We start from the raw sequence: 22,659 nt of genomic DNA, 5'->3' as shown, positions 1-22,659 counted from the left end.
TCCAAAATTACTTGTGACACATTAATCAGCCAGTAAATAGGTGTGATGTACATTTTAGAAAGGAACTGACCAATCAATTTGTGAAGTTTTGACAAGGGTCCAGTTCTGATGGTTGGATAAATGCATCAAAACTTACTATGATGGAGGTATACGGTAAGTTTTTCTGTCTGAAACTCTGTCTGAATTCAGAAGCCTAAAGTAGCCACAATCCAAAACAGCCAAGCTCGAATGAGATGTAGCTGTGATGCTAACAGACACAGCAGCTGACTTCAGCACCGTTTAAGTGTATTAGCCATGATGCTAACTGTTTTTCTGAGCTGGATTACTCGCTGCAAGGTGAAAACCACCTTGCTGTTTGATTTAAAATGTGTATAATGTGTAATACAGTCATTCAGATCTTAAGTTATGAAGCTATGAAGAAAACATTCTCCTGTTCTCCATAAAGTGGCTTAAGATAAATGGATGACTGCTTGGAGTAAATCATTCATTTTTTCACATATTCAGACCAAAAAATGGCAGTGCCATTTGGCAGTGCAGAAAAATGTATGAATCCCCAGTTGGTGGTTGTAATAATGTGTTATAACTGATGAGGTGTACTAGATTCTTTGGGGAAAGCAAACAATTCAACTGAAAAAGCCCTTGAAAAATATATATATATATATAAAAAAGAGAATGTCATTATGCATGTTGTACATGCTCTTACTGGTTCTGAATTCCAGCTGTCTTTTTCTATTGTCAGCTGTGAGCAGGGAAGAAGTGCAGTTCTGCAGATCGAGTTCTCCTACAGTCCTTGTTATGTCCTCCACCCAGCCCCTCTCAGAGGGGGCTGAGTGCCTCGGAGAGGCAGAGCGAGCTGCGCGGAGGGTCACGACAGGGCTATCCCCTCCCCGCCCCAGTGCCTGATGGGAAGAACATTTCTCTGACTGCATTAACCTGAAAGAGACGGGGCAGGTACCCAGCGGCCACACTGCTATGTGATTATGCCATCACCTGGTGTGAGGATGTGTGTGTGTGTCTGTGTGTGTATATGTGTGTCCTAAGGGTCATATGTCTTAAAGGTACGGCTCAGTGAGAAATCAGATTTACACAACTTTTTCCTTTTGCTTGAGAAATGTATCCCCTTAGCTAAGACATCCTCAGTATCCAAAATTAGCTTCTAAGATTTGTACTGGAACTGTAAGGCTAATGAAGTAGTAATATAGTATGAAAGATTAAATATGAGTAGTTAAAGCAGCATTCTGTAGGAAATGAGAGTGAGTGTGTAAAATAGCTACAGCAGTCAATTTCAAAACATCACAGAGCTCACTCTGGTTGCCAAGTTGAGGAGGCTAATTCTGCACAATCGAGTGCAAGATGAGTTCAGTAACTTCTACCATGACAAGCAACAACAAGTTATACTTTATCCGTAGTTAGCTAACCTAGATTTACACACCGCTAGCTGCGTCAGCCTAAGCCAAGCCTGTTTTACAGGAAAAAAATACTGTAAAAAAAAAAAAAAAATGTTATACTGCTAAAAAAATACACACCCTAGAGTTGGAGTTACTACTTCACAGGTCCTAGTAATATACTGCTTAATTTAGCAGATAATATATAAATCTATATTTGAGTATCCTACCGTTTTATCTTGTTGCAGCCTGATCTAGATCTCAATTATGATGTGCCCTCACTGCTGTCAAGCAAAGCCAGTGAAAAACTCTTGTTTTATTCGTTCTTTGGTCACTGGTCTTGTTAGAGACAGGCTTTTAAGCTTTGTAGCAGCTAAGGTTTCAGCTGAACCAGCCCACTTGTTAGCTTCCATGCTGCAGCATCGCTTGCTTGTTTTGTATTGGCCACCCCAATGGTGGAGTTAATGTTGGAGAATGAGCAGTACGCTCAGAGGAGTCAGAGGCCAAAACAAACACAGATACCATGACGCATTTCTCAGTCCAAACAGGTCCAAACTGGCTAAACTGCTGCCGACAAGAGCTGCCAGTGCTTTAACTCAGCATGTTTCCTCAATATCTAACATGGCTTTAATGACATTTAGTTTTCGTCACTGTTGCAAAAACCTTGTATCTCCAAAACACAGTGCAGTAGGAAGAAAATATCAATTAGAAATATTTTCTTGCAAGTCAATTTAGGGATTTCTATTGGTCTATTCTTTGTGACATGGACACAAGGTACAGAACACCTGCTACAAGTAAATTCTGTCAAAAAATGAAAATAAATAAATAAATAAATAAAAAAGGAACAATATGCAGTCGACTGAGTGCAGGCCTATGCACATGCACATCTTCTCCCAAAGGTAGCCTCGCTTTTTTTTTTTACATGGAATAATGGAAAAACAGCACTCACCAGCTAATCTACTGATGGACCCAGTGAGTACAAAGAGACAGCGGGGTTATTATTCCGCAGCAAATAGGAGAGGAGGCGCTGCACGCTGGATCAATTATCTGACAGTGGGCCACGCAAGATATGAAAATGAATGTAACGCTCAATATCCATTACCTCCTACTGCAAGCACACCTCTTGAAGAGGTAAACCACTTTAAAAAGGCTTTTTAGCAGAGAACTGCACGCGGATGGGGGGATGAGGGGGGATGAGGAGGCCGGGATTGGTTTCTTAGGATGTCTCCATCCGTTCCACTTTAAAACAGCCGTGCAGCGTTCATATTCATATTCATATCAAAACAAACAAATACTGTACAAAGTACAGCCAACTACAGATGAATTACATACGGGAGCCGTGCATGCATGCGTTACAGAATGCACAGTGCGCGCTGCATACAGAACAAGTTTTTTTTTTTTTTGTAAACTCTTAACAAAAGATATCATAATTGTGTGGGTTTTTTCTTATTTTTTATATATTTATTTATTTTAGAATAAGAAAAAGAATGTACTATTGTCTCCGAGCTGTTGTTGCTTATTTTTGCAGTGTCAATCGTGCGTCTGAGCGGAGTGGAGGGAAAATAACAATGCATTATTCAGGCAAGTCAAATGCATAAATACATGAGTAAAAAGTTGTAAAAAGCGGCTCCTGTCTGCTATTAGAGGAGAGTGTGCGGGAAAACGCGGCTTTTTAATGCGCCTGGGCCTGCTGTAATCTTCCTTATCTCTCTCCAACACTACACCCGGTCCTTGTGAGGTGATGGAGAGAGGGTGGAGGGGAGAGAGAGAGAGAGAGGGAGAGAGAGAGACAGAGAAGAGAGAGAGAGAAAAAGAGAGAAAGAGACACACACACACGCAAGAGGAAGAGAAATACAGGATTTGTTTAACAAGTATCACCGCTCGCCAGTGGATGAGCAGCGGAGTGAGCCTCTGCGATAGCATTCAGAAACTCCATTATCATCCCAGAGGAGAAAGCCTCCGTTCGTCAGTCTGCGTGCGTGTCTACGGGGGTGGATTTGGGACACGGCCCCATATACGCGGCATACGAGACGGGCATGGGTGCTGCACAGGCAGGAAATCAAAAAAAAAAAAAAAAAAAAAAAAGCCCTGTTATTTATTTATGAGTGCCCCCTCCACCTCACCCTTCACTAATGCACACCTCCTCCATCACATACATACAGAAGACAGCGGCTCATCTCCGCTGCCAAACTGGATTACGCTGGAGCATGCATTAGCATGGGCCGCAAAGCCGCTATGCTAGCTGCTCGGCTGTGGCAGAATACTGACAGACCTCGCAGAGAAGGCCTGGATAATAAGATTCTATACTGACACTGACTGAACATACATGCCTAAGACATTTCAGGCAAAATGATACCATAGCAACCGAGCTGAATACCAAATTAACCACCTAGCAACACAAGAGCAACCACCTGGAGAACCACAGGAACCACCAAGTAACCACCAAGTTAAACATTCCCCTGGAACACCAGTTTGACCCCTTTTGCAGCCAACTAGTTGCAACCACTTAGTAACACCAAAGCAAGTACCTTAAGCAAAGCAGTATTGGAACCCATCTTTTGATCAACACAGGTACTCAAGTGATCAAAGGTACTCAAGTAATACCCAACCAATCACACAAGGTAAAACAGCAACAACTTTATTACCACCTAGCAACACCATAGCAACTACCTTAAGCAACTTTGTATTGAAACTCGCCGTTTCAATAGCGTCTCCCTATGTAAAATACCACTGCAATAATCTTGAGACAGTGTAGCACCCATTTAGGAAGCATTTAGCAAGATCATAGTAACCGCCTGGGATACCACAGCATCCAGCTATCAATATCATAGTAACCACCTGCAATACCACACCAAACACATAGCAGGAAATGAGAATAATTAATAACTATTATAAAATAATAGTCTATTCAGTGAATATGCTGAACGATGTTAAGGTGTTATAGAATGACCCACTAATGGACCACTAAAACACAATGCATTTACTCAATGAGGAAAAAAACTAAATTCATGAAAACTTGATCACAATTCAGTCTTCAGCCAAATATTTCATTTCAAAATTTTCACTGTAGCTCAACCCAACAAAAGTAGAGCTTCTCAAAAGCCTCCACTTTCAGTGACTAGAAATGCTATTTTAGTGTTGGATTGGAGGGCAAAGTGCAGGGAAACACTATGTTTTCAAAAACATCCATGTACATGTGGACAGCTTTAGTGCTGAAATTACGGAGAGAGAAAAAAGGGCTATGAGTTTCAGGGAAAATGTTTGAGAACAAGAAGAGATTGTAGCGGAAAAAGGCCACACGTCCCCTGCAGCAGGGAAATCTCTTATATCTCAGTTGAGGTTCAGATCTTTTCAAAAAGAATAAGCCTTTTGTTTTCCCTTAGGGCTTAAAATACTTTTCAGATTTTTGGACTGAGTTAGTATTTGAAACAGCAACAAAACTCTTATATCTTGTATTTCCAACACAGTAATTGATCTATGGAATGTACTGAAGTGATTTTGGTCCATTTCCACTGGTTCCAACACTTAGCATCACCATTGCAGCCACCTAGCAAAACCATACCAACCATATCTACAACACTGTGGATGATGAACTACAAAAAGTACTGAACTGAACATACTAAAGTGATTCTGGTCTATTTCTACTAGTCCATCTGTTCTGAAATATTCTCACAGTGATAAGAGCAGGTGGAGTTCAAATTGTGCCAAAAATAGAGTTTTATAATTATCCTCACTGAATTAAGATAAGATTCCAGGCCTTATCGCCAAGACTTAAAGCGGAGCTTCCATGATCAATCGAAAGCCACACCAGATGCAGCTTCAGAGAGGAGCTTAAAGCGAGTGAAATCTCCTGGAACAGTAAGCGTGGAGAGGATTGTGAGGGTTGGGTTGAGTTTGCCATACGAGTGGCCCGGACACAATGATCTCATCGCTTGATGGGGGACTTCTGATTCTCAGCCAGAGCGAGGCACGGGCATGATGTCAGCTCCAACTAACTACACACACTACTAGAGCAGTGGGCAGCCACCTCAGCACCTTGCTCAAGGACACATTAGCCATGACAGTTGTGGAACGACTAGCAATGTTCCAGGGCATGAGGAAGTCTAGGAGACTCTGGAAGACACTATGTTACTTAAACCTCAACAATCACTGCCACTGAAACTACTTTCATTGGGCGACATTTCAATTGAGATTTTCCCAGAACGTTGGCTCTGATACAGGAGTTTTGCCCACAAGGTTCTGCCCACAGAACATTTTAGGCTGGATGTTTTGTGTTGGCAGATGTTTCCCAGTCCAGCAGTGACACTGAGGTGTTTAAAAACTCCAGCAGCACTGCTGTGTCTGATCCTGCACTCTGACTTCCATGTCCAGTAGGGTCCATTCTGCAAGGGTCCAACAAATATGGCTATCAATCAAACTGAAAAAATAATAATCAACGATAAATCAAATGCCACTAGAGACGCAGCTAAAGAGAGGAGCTTGAAGCCCACAAAACGAGCACATAAGGCACATGGACAGAATCGTGAGGCTGTATTAGTTTGCCATGTAAACGGCCCAGTCACGATGATCTCATCGCATGACGGGGGACTGCTGATTCTCAGCCAGACCGAGGCACAGGCAGGCCTACGTCAGCTCGCCTAAATATATTCTGCAGGGAGGCTGAGAAATGCACGGAAATCCTCCAGCAGATGGAGTGTGGAAGCAGCGGAGGAGCTGATGATGAGTGTGAATAGTCTCCCATGTCACACTGACAGGTGAGGGTGAGGATGTGTGTGTGTGTGTGTGTCAGTAAGAGTGACTCCACACTTCCACACAAACACTCTCTCACACTCATATATACACACACACCTTCCTCACAGTGCTTTCCTCATTCACAAGCCAGCTCACACTCTTCCACACAGTGGGCGAGAGAGAGCAAAAACTCATTTGCGCGAGGCACCAGCGGCCGTGCCGTGTCAGCGCCTCGGCGGCCATGCAGATGCCGCCCGGAGGCCGGCTGTGTCTGAGTAAAGAGCTGTCATGAGGAACAATCAAACGGCAGGGGAGGCGGTGGCTTAGCTTTCACTCCTAGTCACGTCCTGCTGGGGAAAGTCATACAACAGCCCTCGCACCTTAACCAGCTTTTAACCAGCTCTGTCCATCATATGTCTGTAACGTAATATACGCTATATGACCAAGGTATCATGGTATACAGGTTTCTGACGTTTCTCGGGTTCCTCAGTTGTGTTCTGGAGCTATAACGAAGCATTTTAACAAGTAACAATAAGCTTCTAGAGGTCTAGTACGCATTGGACAAACTGCAGGCATAAAATAATTATGCACTGACCTCACACTCATCCTGTTTCTTATAAAAAGTTACACAAGCCATTGCAGAGCCTTACAGGGTATTATGGATTTCAACCTATTTGTGGCAGAGAACACTCATGATTCGAGACAAAAAACACACCCAGCACTTTGCTTAAGGGCAACTGAGGCAATGAGCTGGGCATCAAAGGGTCCAGAAGATGCAAACATTTCAGAGAAGGTTCTACAAGGAGACTCAACCTCAACCAATCACTAACTGATCTTTAAAAGACCACTATTTTCATGCACATTCAGATCCTGACATTTCAGCTTTACCCTCCTTCCTCCCTCCTGCCACCAGATGGCCCCCACTGATTGTCCAGTAGGATCTGCAAAGACAAGATTTGGGCCAACGATGGGTCATATGCCAAAGACTTCATTTGACATATAGTTTTGAAGTTTTTATTTTTCTTTATGCATGCTGCCCTTGGAAGACTACCCAACCATACAGTCTTGTGTTGGGTTCACATGGGTGGAACATGGGCTAGGTGGGTTCCAAGTGTGTTCCATAAAGGCTCCAGGTGTGCATAAGCTTTAAGTGGGTTTGTATGTCTTTTTAATTGTGCTTTCCAAATGGGACCCATCATTACAGCCCACTTTATCTCACATGGGATCCATCTGGGATCCACATGGGCCCAAAGTAAAGTGTGCAACTCAGACTTGAGCCAGTGTTTCATCTCTCCTAGTTCATTTACTGTCCCTGATGGGGTCCATCACTGACACCAATGGAATCTGTGGACAAAGATTTCTGAGTCCCAGTTGGTTGGAATAATCATATAGGCCCTACCTGGGCATGCAATCTGGGTAGCGACCTTTTCTAACCTTTAGTTCATAAAAGTAAGACAAAAAAAGAACAACAAGTCAAAGAACTACAGCCCAACTCCCACCCACTTCAGCACAGATGTGCACACAGCCATGTAATTGCCATCAAAATGCTTCAGAAACAGAATGGGATGCTTTAGATCTGCAGTAAACAAAACCCACTAAGGTCACCTGCACAATGCCTCAACAGACCTCAGCTGGAGTGTGTGCGGGGTGTAAAGCTCCACAGCACTGGACTGTGGAGCAGTGAAATTGTGTTCTTTGTAGTGATGAAGCATCGAATACCTTTGGGATGAGTTGGAGTGCTGTTTGTGAGCCAGGCCTAATCGTCCAATATCAGCGGCTGACCCCACTAATGCTCTTGTGGCTGAATGGAAGTGGGAAGGCTTCTCAGAAGGGCAGAGGCTGTTATTGCAGCGAAAAGGAAAGCAACTCTCTACTGATAGCCTTTATTTTAGAAGAAATGTTAAATAAACAGGAATTTTTATCAATTTTGACGTACAGCTCTGGAAAAAAAAAATTAAGAGACCACTTCAGTTTCTGAATTAGTTTGATTGAGTAATTAGTCTGATTTTGATATTTATAGGTATCAAATTTGAGTAAAATGAACATTGTTGTTTTATTCTATAAACTAGTATAAACTAACAACATTTCTCCCGAATTCCAGATAGTAAATTTTGTCATTTAGAGCATTTATTTGCAGAAAATGAGAAATGGAATGAGCTTTCAGACTTCAAATAATGCACAAAAAAATAAATAAAACAAGTTCATATTCACAAAGTTTTAAGAGTTCAAAAATCAATATTTGGTGGAATAACCCTGGTTTTCATGTATCTTGGCATGTTCTCCTCCACCAGTCTTACACACTGCTTTTTGATAACTTAATGCCACTCCTGGTGCAAAAATTCAAGCTTGGTTTGACGGCTTGTGATCCTCCATCTTCCTTTTGATTATATTCTGGAAGTTTTCAATTTGGTAAAATCAAAGAAACTTATAATTTTTAAGGTGGTCTCTTATTTTTTTCCATTACCATGTCCCTTGAATAATCTTGTGCCAGAGGTGGTCCTGTGGGAGTCCTACAGCATGGCTAAAGTACTGATGACCTACAGTCAGCAACTGTCTGTCAACAAATACGTTTACTACAGACATGAGAAAATGAGAAGGTCCATATTATTGCAAACACTTTCAATGATGTTAAGATATAGACTCTTGGGCAGCCAATCTAACTAAGAGACATACTTGGAGAACTACCTCAAAGTCGTGTGGGTATAAACAGTGATTTTAATAAACTACCTGCTCACTTAGTACCTTATTTTAAATGTCAGGGCCCTCTAAATTCTTTAAGCTTGTTAGTGTTTAAAGAAAATTGATTTCTTTGTATGGGTAATACTATGCCCCTATCGTTACCACTATAAGTCTGTTGGGAGCATTGTCTAAAAGTGCTGTATTTTAGAATGCTAGGAGTTTTTACTCATTATAATGTTTTACTACACCCCAAATACATTTCACACTGAATTTATTTTAGTTTCATTTAAAATACTGATTGCTAATTAAACTGGCATGTTGTGCAGACAGTATTAATAGTCACATTTCAACTATGGCACTTTTGAAGGAGCTGTGCACCAGTTGCTTTTTCACAACATCTAAAAAGAATTATGCCGACCACATCACTGTCGGGATGATTTTCAGTACTCACCCTGAAGGCAAACTCCAAACTGTGCTTTCATATTGACTGAATTGTGTTCTGTGGAGAAATCATATACTCCAGTGTCTCTGGGGACGCCTCAGCTCCAGTAGCTGCACTACGGGGAAGATCTGCAGCACAGCTATTACTACCAACGGCACCCACAGCTGCTGTTGCTCCTCGTACGCTAGCACCTCGCAATGTGACAAATGTGTAATGACAGGGAGAGAGACAGAGAGAGACAGGGGAGAGGGTTGCTTTCCTTATGTGTGTGTGTGTTCAACTATGTCCTCAAATCCAGTTCACAGGTAACAGATCTGGGTGAAATGAAGCATACCTTCTCAATTAAAGAACATGGCTTTGACTGTCAATAGAAGGACAAACACATCGATTTCTCCATTAGAGGATTACGACTCATTTGAGGGGGAAGAAGTCAACAGAGACAACAGAGAGATAGTCCTCCACTTGTGTGACACTTCTTGAAATATTTAGCTAGATAGATAGATAGATAGATAGATAGATAGATAGATAGATAGATATATAGATAGATAGATAGATAGATAGATAGATAGATAGATAGATAGATAGATAGATAGATAGATAGATAGAAAAAAGTGTCACAGCGTCTTTAGTTTGCTGTGCTGAGAGGAGTTGAATAGTCTTATGGCCTGAGGGACAAAAGACTTTCTGAGTCTGTCGGTGGAGCAGGACTGGGACAGCAGTCTGCCGCTGAATGAGCTCCTCTGCCTGGTGATGGCGCTGTGGTGAACATTGTCCATGATGTTCATTTAGAATGAATCGAAATATAGTGAACTAATAAGAGTGCTTGACATTATATTTATCAATAAATGGTGCTAATAAATAAATAAATAAATAAATAAAAATGCTTGCTAGAAGGGTGTTATAGAATTGACTCTATAGAGATGCTTGTTATGGTATTTTACATGGTTGCTACTGTGGCTGTTGCTTAGTATTTGTTGTAGGGCATTGCTAAGGTGTTGCTAGGGGGTTGGTATGATGTTAATAAGTGTATAGGTGTATATCAGATGCTATAGGTGCTATAATGTTACAAGGTGTCTGCTGCAGTATGTTATCTGGGTAGTTATGATGGTATTACTACAGTAAGTGCTAGCTAGGTGGGGGATATAGTGTTGCAAAGTAATTACTGTGGTATTACAGAGAACTGTGGTATTTTAAGGTGGTTAAAAGGTGATTCATGCTTTTTCTTTTGACTATAGTGTTGCTCAGTGGTAATAAGTACTGGTAATCCCTACTTTTAGGGCAGATTTCATGATGGAAACACCCTAGCAACCACCTGAGACACCAAATTACATCAGAAATGTCTTATCATCAATCAAAAACATTTTTTACCCCAGTGACTATGTAGCAATTGCCTAACATGAGTCTGAAAGTGGATAACCAGTCATTTTGAGCTTTCTCAGAAACTGGACTTTTGTAGTTATTATTAGCAGCGGGTTACTGGAATTAAAGCCCATAATTACAGATGAAAAACCCATCTACATCCAGTCACTGGAGTCAGACAGCCCTACACTTTCAAAGACTCTTTCATGACTGAACTGTTAACTAAATTCATTAGCATAATGGATAACACCTGGGTTGCCAGTGCTATTCTGATAAAGGTCAATGAAGAACACTTCTCATTTCACTGGCTGTTTTAAGGTGTTCTGGATCAGAGCAATTGTTAAATACGTATTATGTAAAACAGGTTAATTGAACAATGTGTATTATATTATTAATCAGTTACCCATTTTTATGTTTTGTTTAATTGTATCTTTTGAACCTTCTGTACATAATATTTGGATTATATTGAGACCTTGTATTTGAATAGAACATAAAATTATTGCTAAGTTGTTTCAGTATTGAGCAAAACAAGACATAAGTTATAAGAAATTATAAGTTATAGAAATACTTAGTTAAATCTTTGTGTGAATTATGGAACACACTTTTTTAATATACACTATATGTTCAAATGTTTGTGGACACCTTAAATTATGAACGCATTTTAGTTGTTGAGTTACTTTAACTAGGTATAGAACTGGACTGCCAATGGAATAGGAATCTTTTGGAGAGATACACATAAACAAATTGGGACCAGACTAGGGCTACAGGAGTATAAAGACCCCCAACACCATTGTCCATCGTTGTATTGCAGTACAATATAGCACTAAAACGAGTCAAAGAACCCTTTTCAATACTATGTATGTTACTGGGTTACAGTGCAGACTGCAAACAGCTTTAATGATATATTGTAATGAATACCTTGCCTGATGCCAGAAATGTATGTGTCTTATGATAATTATGTGAGGGACTTGTGGGATAACATTAAATGATGACACTTAAGTTTACTGGTGGTTTTAGACAATGTGTCCACATATTACTATTGCTATTACTGTAGTGACAGGAATAAATGGTAGTTTCAGCATGAAAATGCATCCTCCACATATCCCTAGTTACTAATCATCAAACATCAGCTGTTTTCCTTTTGTTCTGGAAGTATAAATCCAACCGAGAAGACAAAGCACTGCCAACAAAACTGACTTTCACTGGTGGTTAGTTTTGATATCTGAGCTCAACAGAATCTGCAGTTACGATACGATTGATTCTGGCAGCAGTGTTACACTACACTCACCCAATATTTGTCTTTTTGAACAGATACAGTATTACAAAGGGAGAGGTTGAACAAGGTTGAGTGAAGAAGTGAAGGCAGAGTGAATAGAGTAGCAGTAACAGTCAGTAGTTTTGGACTTGTTCTCTCTCTCTCTCTCTCTCTCTCTCTCTCTCTCTCTCTCTCACACACACACACACACATACACACACACGCACACAGCATCTCAGTTGCAGCCGTGATCAATCCGCCCATTGATCCTGCGGTCCGGCCCACTGCCCTGCTGCTCTTCTGCCCATCCAGCACTGCCTCTCAGCACACTGCAATGAGTCCCACTGATCCACTTACACACACACACATACACACACACACACAACGCCCACAAAATCACACCAAACCCACACAGCAGGAGACTATTTGCCCACCTACAAGTTCAATATTATCAGAATCAAAGTGCGCTAGCCGAGCTCCTTAAGCCGACCTTACACTTTGGTAGACCCAGGTGTAGAGCTGGTACTATGTTTGTTTTTTGCTTTAATAGATAAAGTATTTTATCCCTTCCAAAATGATTTAACTTAATTAAATCTGAGCCCACACTAAAAACTGATTGGCTGACTCATAGACTCTTTGCAGATTGCTGTTTTGCATGCACTTCATGAATATGCACCTCTCTTTCACACACACAAAATTGAAGGGAAAAAGTCTGTGTCGCCTGTGTTCGCGTTTGTGCTCACTCTTGGGCCACTCATTCCAAATTCCAGGAGATTTTATCTGACTTGCGTTCATCTAGGAGCCGTTATTGATATGTGGTAGACTCCCGCAGGAGCAAAGGCTAGCATGTGCTTAATCTGAGTCAGGTAATGTAGCCACTGCATCTTTCTAAATCACTGTTAATATTCTATTACATCAGATAACACTGGCTAGCATTGTGTTGAATGGGAGGAGAGGGAGGGCCATCCTTTAGTAAATTTAACCAGTTGCCATTATCATTTGAAGGCTGGGCAAGAACCCACATTAATGTTTTCAGCCATACTTGATAATGCATCATCATACAAAGCTTCTGTAACTATTGCCTTGTGATCTAATGCAATTCTACAGCCAATAAGGATGCTTAAATGTTATAAAAAAAAAATAAGTGATCTCGGTATCCCACACAATGGCTATCGCTGGATAGAAATGTATACCACTGCTCACCACAGATGAAAGCAAAAAGTCTGTTTTGCATTTAATTGGGTATCTCAACATAAAGCAAAATTCACACAGACTCCCAGAAGCTCAGCTCTTCTGAATGAAGACAGAAATACACTCGCTGTTTCTCTCTATGGTTTCCTTCACAAGGGAGCAGTTTCCTGACAAGCCAACGCTCCACATGCGGGAGTTTTGTAGCGTAGTAAGCTAATAATCCCACAATGTTTGTACAAGCAGAAATGTAAAGTAGTGAAGTTTATGCTACTATGGCTGCTTGGCTGGCCTGGCGTATGATATCACTGACTTTTTTATATACAAAAAAGGCCTGAATACCTTTTTTTAGGCAATGATCTTCAGGCTCTACACCACCAGGCTGACAACAACTGGTTGGTAGCACTGTGTTCCTTTGGGAATACCTGATATTTATAAGCACCTACTTATGGATTAAGGACAAAAACATGGTCTTGTTCAGTACTATTATGGTCAAGGGCAATATGACAGCAATACAATTAATTAATTAAATTAAATTCATGTGCCAGTATGAGATTACATATTTAGTTACTTAGTTAAATTGTCAGTTGTAGTAAATACAGCAACCAGAAGAAGAGAATTACAAAGTGGTAGTGTTAATGAAGGATGCTCCTGCTCTGGTAGTAAAAGCTAGTTTGTTCCACCATTGGGGAAGTCTGTATGAGAACAGTCTGGATTGCTTTGTGTAAATGTTGGGTAAAGCTAGGTGACGTTCACTGGAGGCCAGGAGGTAACATAGACCTTTTGGAGTGAGTGCATTTAGGAGGGAGCTGTTCTGTAATCACCTTGTAGGTGATCGTAAGAGCTTTGAATTTATTGTGAGCAGCAACCAGTAGCCAGTGGAGCTCAATGAGCAGTGGGGTGACGTGTGCTTGTTTTTGGCTGGTTGGAGACCAGGTGTGCTGCTGCATTCTGAACCATCTGTAGTGGCTCTACTACACTGGCCGGGAGCCCCATAAGCACTGCATTGCAGTAGTCGAGGCGAGAGTTGAACATCGCTTGTACCAGGATTTGAGTGGCCTGCTGCGTTAGAAATGGTCAAATCTGTCTGATGTTATAAAGCGTGAAATTTATTTATCTATAAACAACTAAGCAAGGAAACAATGGTTTGTCAATATTGTGTCAATATTATATATGAAGCATTAGAGTCAATATGTCAATATTGAAAAATATGATGATGCGCAGATACAGCTCTGGAAAGAATAAGAGACAACTTCAGTTTCTGAATCAGTTTCTCTGATTTTGCTATTTATAGGTATCTGTTTGAATAAAATGGAATTTCTTCCAAATTCCAAATAAAAATATTGTCATTTGGAGCATTTATTTGCAGAAAATGAGAAATAGCTGAAATGACAAAACATAGGAAGAGCTTTCAGACCTCAATGCAAAGAAAACTAGTTCATATTAATAACGTTTTAAGAGTTCAGAAATCAATATTTTGTGAAATAACCCTGTTTTTTAATCACAGTTTTCATGCATCTTGGCATGTTCTCCTCCACCAGTCTTGCACGCTGCTTTTGGATAACTTGCTTTTACTCCTGGTTCAAAAATTCAAGCAGTTCAGCTTGATTTGATGGCTTGTGATCATCCATCTTCCTCTTGATTATATTTCAGAGCTTTTCAATTTGGTAAAATCAAAGAAACTCGTTCTGTATAAGTGGGCTCTTTTTTTTCCAGAGCTCTCACTTTCTCTCTCCTGCTCTCTCTTTTTCTTGCTCTCCCTCTCTTTTTAACTGGCCACCACTGTCCCTCAGAGGAAACACCGTCCACACTAGTTAGTTAGCCGAGGAGAGCTCAGCCAGCAGAGGGAGGAGGAGACGACCTGCAGTGCCGGTCATGGCGGCCGATTCATTAAGAAAATGACGGGGAGGCTGCTGTCCATTAGCAGCCCGCTGGGTATCAGGAGCTACTTAACATGAAGCGGTATGTTAATCAAGCATTAGCACAGCGAGCGAGTGCCATCCTTTATGTGTTTGTGAATGGGGAGGGGAGATAGGAGATAGGTCTCTCTGCTCGCTTCACGCTCCTTTTTTCCTCCACCATAGCCGGCGTGAGAGGCAGCTAATTAGGGCCTCTGGAAGGCCACGGACGTCCTGTTCCACAAGTCTCTGTAATTGCTGCTTATGCTGGTCAGGACGGTAGACGCAGAACGCTGCTTAATAACGGGGTCAGGCCTGAACAAGCATCACACGCCATTACTCAGCCACAGAGACAGTGGCACACCAAACCCCATCCCCGTTCTCTACAGAGAAACTCCCACTCGTATTTATGCATATCATAAATATGCTAATACCTGATTATTACTGAGACAAGTAGTGTTGTGTAAGTGTGTCATTATATCAGGGACACAGGATGAGGAGGACATAAACAATGGGACTGTGTGGTCTGTAGAGGAAGCTCTGATGTTATTTAGCTACAACCTGTTGCATTCAGAACTGTGGACTAGGAGTTTAGAGGAGTAGAACAAACATTTCACATTCAATAGCAATAGGAAGCTAAACATATATAAACATAGGTTTTACAATACTATATCATTTCTTAAAAACTAAGTTTCAGCTCTCTGTGCTGACTAATTGCAAGTAAAATAATATAATACAATATAATTTGTTCAGTTCCATTGCATTTATTCAATATTTTACTTCATGTAGAGATAAAATTGCCCAGAAGATGTTTTACAAGTCTATTTACAAGCTTGTTTTTTAGCCTCAGAGTGAAACACACTGGTTTCTTTTATGGTGGGCTTTTAAGAAAAAAATTATCTGCTTTTATTTTATGGTTTTCAACATTTTTTTAAACCATATGAATCACACAGCTAAGCAAAGACGAGCTGGTTAGCTACCTAAAGAGAGAGTTAGCTTTTAGCCTAACAATGTGTTTGGCTTCCACAAATACAAGCACATTTTAGTGCAGCTCCTCTTTTAATGCTTGGATAGCTAGGGATATATAGTCCTGCTTGTCTTTGAGTAAGCAGGTGTTGGAGAAAAGTGATGGTAAAAGTCAGTTGGCTAAGATTAGCTTTTAGGCTTACAGGACTGTATATCTTATGTGCAATATGATATATTGTATGCTATATCTATTAAAATGTTACATATGTAATAATTTTGCTGTGTATCAGAAGTGTTAAGTGTAAACTGAACTCACCACAGGGTCCCTTGCGCATCACCTTGATGCGTCTCTGCATGCTACATTGCGCCTTCTCCAGTTCACACTCATTGGTATAGGTTGAGGAGTCGGAGCCACACACAGGTGCCACCACCAACGGACACGGCACCTTCTTACACAAGCAGTCTCCTTTGGAAGGGTCCGCGGGGTCTCGCTCGCACACAGCCCCGAATCCACACAGCTTCCCTCGACAGCCTGCAGAGATACGAGCACAATCAACACGAGAAAATTACAATCAGACCCTAAAAAAAGCTCTCAGGAAATTAATCCTATGAGTGTGATTATAATTGAGCTGAAGCACAGAGAGCAGAACAATGCAAAACACCAGCCAGAGAATAAACAGCAAATACGATCAATTACATTACTACACAACACAACACACACTTATGAGAAAATCGTGAATATGACATGTTTTATTATAATAAGAAAATATTGTTGCTATGATGTAAAGACCTTTTATTTTCAAAATGTAATTTTTACAGGAGAAAGAAAAAAAAATCATTTTCAGTGAATGTTAATGTAAAAAAGATTTTATTTTAAAAAATTGATTTCTTCTATATTTAATTTACAGTCAAATGTTTTTTGGATTTCCTACAAAATCTACACATACAATCTGTCCAAATGTTTACGGATATCCCTCCTGTAAAGAATAGAATATGATTCTCTATAGCCAGGCATGAGCTAGAGGGATATCAAACACTCCAACACTGACCAATGGACAGGACAGTGGGTGATATTAATGCTAATGATCATGACCAGCGGCATCTGGCTAGAACTGTCCATATGAACAGACTATGTGTCAGAAATTAACATCCACATTCAAGCCTACTAGCCCCATGTGCATATACAGTATAGTACAGCATTATTTTAGCTTCCATAGCACATGGCCCATAGCAAAGCCATAAGACACAATACTAGTTCATGTGCCATGACTTTCGGCACAAGCGTTTGGCATTTAAGTACTTTAACACTGCCCATAAGGAGTGCTCTAAAATAATATCGCACTGTTTTGTGGTTATTTTGTGATAACGGCATTCTTGACAATATGACAAAGCAGAGTTTTTACTGCAGGCATTTGAAACTGCAAAAAAAGCAAAAAAAGAAAAATAATAATGCTTTAATTAAAAAGTAAATAAAAGACTAATATTATTATGATATGGATTTTTAAAATTACATTACTTCTGTTACAAAATATTGTGTACAATACAGTATGGTATAACCTTACTGCCTATTAGGGGTGTGCCATATCGTATCATTTGCAATAATATCGCCAACATTTTTTAATATCATGAACGATATTATACCATGAAATATCATGCCACAACACCCACTCTTATTTATTAAATCAGGGTACTACTTTTTTCTGTTTTAGCAAAAGAAAAATTCGCACTGTTCTCATTTCCTATTATATATCTACTAGAGTATAATTTATTTTACTTTAATCCTGGATGTATGGAGATATTTGGAGTGCATTATTAGTATCATGACATTCTGGATCTTTGATTACTGTTACAAATCTTTTGCTACAATTTTTTTGTACCATGTCATATCGTATGCAATAATAGAATTTCATTTTTATTTTGTTGCAGTAGTGTATTCTTAATTTTATTTTAGAGCAATATTGTCCACTCCTACTGCCCATCACTGTATTCTTTTCCACACAAACAAACCCACCCACACACACAAACACACCCCACATACACACAAACAAACCCCACACACACACACAAACACACACACTTACTTCCTCCACACTAAGCAGCGTAATGAAGTCATCTACACATGCAGAATTGTAATAGGAAGGCATTAGGGGATCATCTATGGAAATTCTTTTGGCTATTGAGGCCAGGGGGAGTGACCATTCAAGAGTCCATTTCTCTCCTTCTGTCCCTTTCTCCCTTTTTTTCTCCTTACCTTCCACCACAGTCCCTCTCTCTCTCTCTCTCTCTCTCTCCCTCTTCATCTCTCTCTCTCTCTCTTCTTATCAGCGCTTCTCAGGCCAGGTAAAAGCTGGAGGGGCATTACCACTACATGCGCTCTCATATCTGTCTGGCCGTTCCTGATCACTGACTTCAAGCATTTCACACACACACACACACACACACACACACACACACACACACACACACACACACACAGGTGACAGGTGAGCGCTCATGTCTGTGTTAATTTCTGCAAGATAACGCACTCTCTCTCTCTCTCTCTCTCTCTCTCTCTCACTTTCTCTTTTTCTCTAGCTCTCAAGGGAAGTAGCACTGGTGTTTGATTGACACCTCTCACATACACCCACGAAGCTTTCTCTCAGAGAGAATAGCTTGATTTCCTACACAAAGCCGGACTGGTAGGTGTTTGTGCGTGCGTGTGAATATATGTTTGTGTAGGTGTGTGTACGAGTGTATGTGTGTGAGTGCGCGTTCTAGCTGATCTCCTCTTGCACTCGCTGTGTCAGTGTGACACGCATACCTGCCCGCTGTTGTTTTGAACACGGGCCCTGTCACCCGAGAGGCTGCTTGAAATTCACCGGTGTGTGTCGACTCGCACTAACACAGGCCAAAATCAACAGCTTGAGGATGCACCGGTACACACTCCAGCACAGGCTTCACAAACTCCGCTGATTTGGGCTATAATGGCCCCGCACTCACAAGCTGCTGAGCGTACACTGTGTAAGTCCTCTCAGCCGAGGGAGCTGTTTGCTTACGTTTGATTTGTTCACTTTAATCACCCCAGAGTGTCCAGCCTACTATTCAAACACTGATTGTAAAGAGTTGAGGAGAGAGGCCCCGGACCCAGCGAGGAAGTGCCGAGTCATTTTATTATCAGCCTCCCTCCAGAAATCCACATCATTAAAACAGACAGTTCCACAGCAAGGGTCAAGCATGCCACTGATGAGAAAGATGGTCACTTATTTCATAGCTAAAATTGGTGCAGAGGGGTAATGAAGTGAATCTGTCTTTACAGTGAGGATTTACAACAGAGGTGAGAAGAGAAAACAAACAGCAGCCAGAGAGGGAAAAAAAAACTTACAACTGATTAAATATCAAAAAAGTCTTTAGTCCAATAAATAAATAATAGAAAAATACATTGTGCCTGCTTCATGTATGCACAGAGTTAAGGAAAATATAAAGTTTAAGGTTAGGGAGCAACGGGTATTGTGAAAATAAATTTTTGGAAACAGTATTGTCGTTTGTTTTATGAGCAATTAGGGCCCTTGTTAGTAATCTATAGCACACTGGTCAATTGCAGATCAACAACACAAAAAAGCCATCAATCCAAGCTGAATGGCTTGAATTTTTTCACCAGGAGTGAAATAAAGTTATCCAAAAGCAGTGTGTAAGACTGGTGGAGGAGAACATGCCAAGATGCATAAAAAATGTGATTAAAAACCAGTTATTACACCAAATATTGATTTCTAAACTCTTAAAACTTTATTAATATGAACTTGTTTTCTCTGCATTATTTGAGATCTGAAAGCCATTTCTCATTTTCCGCAAATAAATGCTCTAAATTACAATATTTCTATTTGGAATTTAGGAGAAATGTTGTCTATAGTTTACAGGATAAAACAACAATGTTAATGTTACTCAAACATACTCCTAAAAATAGCAAAATCAGAGAAACTTTCAGAAACTGAAGTGGTCTCATATATTTTTTTTTTCCAAAGCTGTATACTGTAGACAATCACGGTCATCTTAAATTAGGTAAGACAAGTGAGAGAAGAGCCAGAATGAGGCTCTATTCTGAAGACTATTCACTGCACCTCACACCTACAGACATAATAAACTCATTTTATCATGCTCTCACTCTCTCTTTTAAAAACCCACTTAGTACCACAACCCTTGTGTGCTGCACCCGTACAGAGAGAACATATGCACATACACTCATTTCACAATCTCCCCGTTCCTCTCTCTCCCGGTCCGACTCTGCGCCGTCTCACCAGGGTAGAGGAGTGAAATCTGTCAGGAGGGAAAGTGAGCGTGTAGGCCGAGCACTAGGTGCTTGTCGAGCCGAACCTGGAGCAGAGAAGAGCATCAAATATAGATGCGATAATAGAGCTGGTTTCTCCATGTCTGCAGCCAGACTCTGTGAATGGCCAGCTCCACTGAGAGCTGTGCTACCATGATCAGTAGAGAAAAAGAAATAAAGATAGATAGACCGATAGATAGATAGATAGTGAGCGAGAGAAAGAGAGAGAGAGAGAGAGAGAGAGAGAGAGAGATCAGGGTGGGAGGTGTGAACGAGATGGCAGGGCAGACAGCGTCTGTGCATATTCAAACTCAAACTATGCATAACGTGTGCCACTGGATGACACTGCTGCATGTTAAGTGGGGAGATGGCTGACGAGAAGAGGGAAAAAAACTGAGGAAAAAAAACTGCTTTTACTAAACCATTCCATCCCTCTGTAAGTGCAACAGAGAGACACACACACAGAGAAAGGGAATGAATAAATGAAAAGACTGCCCCTGCATACAAAATAAAAGCTTAGAATAGCACGCGACTCTCAAGTGTGAAAGATCATGCATTCGGGAAGGTAATCCATAATTTAGCTGCCACATATATATATATATATATATAGTCTGTTATATAATTTAATGACTGTTGAGCAATGAGTGTTGTTTTGATCTCCTCAAATGATCTGATCTTCCAGTCTTCAGCTTGCAAATCACTGGAATCAGCATTATTATGTGCCACTATGATTGCACTTAATATGTGGCAAAATGATTCGTCTAAAAATAGCAAAAAAAAAAAAAAAAAAAAAGAAGCACTTTTGGTCAGTGTTTGGCTGAATAAAGGAAAAGGCAGAACCATTTATATTGAACAATGACTGATTTATTTTAGGTCACATTGCAGTGTTTCATCTAACATTAGCATTAGTTAGCTAGCATCAAAGTTAGCTAGCATCACAGTTATACCATTCTTGTTAGTAAACATAGCTAAATCACTGAAGCCCAACTGAAGTAAAATGATATGTCTGCATCCCTTATTTCAAATTAAATGTTCTGCTAGGGGGGGTTTACACCAGCACTATTTGGTTCGGTTAAAACGGACTCAAATGGTTCATTTATACACTTAGTGTGGTTCGATTAAGCAGGTGTGAAAACAGTAATTGCACTCAGGTGCTGATCTAAACAACTGGACTGAGACTTGCTAGAGGAGGTGGTCTCGGTCCGGTCCCAAATCAACTCTGGAGTGGTTGACTTGTGCTGAGAACGTGATCCGGTCTCGATCTGACCCAGACATCAAATATACTATTTTTGTTTTTAGCTAAACTGCTGATAAGGCACAGTTTAATCTGATATATTAACCTAGCCAGAAATCGAAAGCTACCACAGCTATGAACAAACGCTGTGTCTGCTCCATGCTGTTTACACGCATGGTCTGTGCTGTGTTCACTACATGCAATCACGCGATTTCCTTTACGAGGTGTACGTCTGCACATCACGTCCTGTTAAAAACAGTGTTTGAAAGCGCAGTGATTTCAGTCTTTTCGCAATATTTACTTTCTTGCTCATTTTTTGGAGCGCATTTTGGTGTGTTTAGATTTGTGCCTGTGTGAAACCAAACCAATCAGAGGGAGAAAACGCTAGAACGGTGTGAAAACACCCTTATTTTGTGAGTAAAAACACTGTATTATGTAGTAGAAACACTGTATTGTGCTTTGTCTGTGAGTTTCTGGGATGTAAAAAATGTTTTATATGTTTAATAAATATTTGTTAAATTTAGTTTTGTCAAAGTGATACAAATATACCTGCAAGCAAAGCCTTTGACCAATTGTTTTTTATTTTGCTTGATTTCAGTTTTGGCCCAAAAATGTAATTTTGGAGCTTCACTAGTTGCCAAGCTTCTTCTTGGTTATGTTCTGTTAAAACTACTACCTCACCACGTGTGGACTATAGAATTCTAATGCGCTAAAACAGCATAAAGATATACAGTATAAAGAGATACCGTAGACCTAGACGTACTGCACCTTTCCCCCCGATTTATGAAATTACGGACCGCACCAGCTCCATCTTTGCGATGATCTCACCCCTATACATTCTCAGCTTCACACGCTCATTTACCAACCATGTGGTGCCAGAGGCACTAGTGCTGGAAATTTGTTGCCATGACGACAGCCTGCGAGTCAATGGGGGAAGACGTGGCCGTCAGTTTGACAACAGGCACCTTCCTCCACACGCTCAGCTTGGAGAGAAAAAAAAAAGAAAAGAAAAGAGAAACACATTGGATTTGCTGGAGGTTGTAGAGACGTACGTATAAATAGGTTCTCAGGCCGGAGTAATTTTAACGGTAACATGCCGTAAAAGGCCGTCTGCTACTACATAATCGAGTAACACACAAAAAAAGTTGTCCATGACTGTGTCTGGCGAGGAGAATCCTATTTGGAAAATTTCATTGTGAAAGAATCTAATTTTGGAGAGGGG

The 22,659-nt window shown here is 40.6% G+C and overlaps 1 protein-coding gene across 10 annotated transcripts in view; it reads right to left on the bottom strand.

The window, feature by feature from the left end:
- The window catches only part of agrn (agrin), a 356,879-nt gene that overhangs the window by 140,952 nt on the left and 193,268 nt on the right, over window positions 1-22,659 (bottom strand). For all 10 annotated transcript variants that reach the window (XM_049463009.1, XM_049463013.1, XM_049463012.1 and 7 more), the window contains one exon: window positions 16,220-16,435. In XM_049463009.1, coding sequence (XP_049318966.1) covers window positions 16,220-16,435 — 216 coding nt within the window. The remainder of the gene's footprint in view (window positions 1-16,219; window positions 16,436-22,659) is intronic.

This window comes from Astyanax mexicanus, chromosome 13, assembly GCF_023375975.1.
Source record: "Astyanax mexicanus isolate ESR-SI-001 chromosome 13, AstMex3_surface, whole genome shotgun sequence".
NCBI classification, from domain to species: Eukaryota; Metazoa; Chordata; class Actinopteri; order Characiformes; family Acestrorhamphidae; genus Astyanax; species Astyanax mexicanus.
This window is presented reverse-complemented; position numbering and strand designations above follow the sequence as displayed.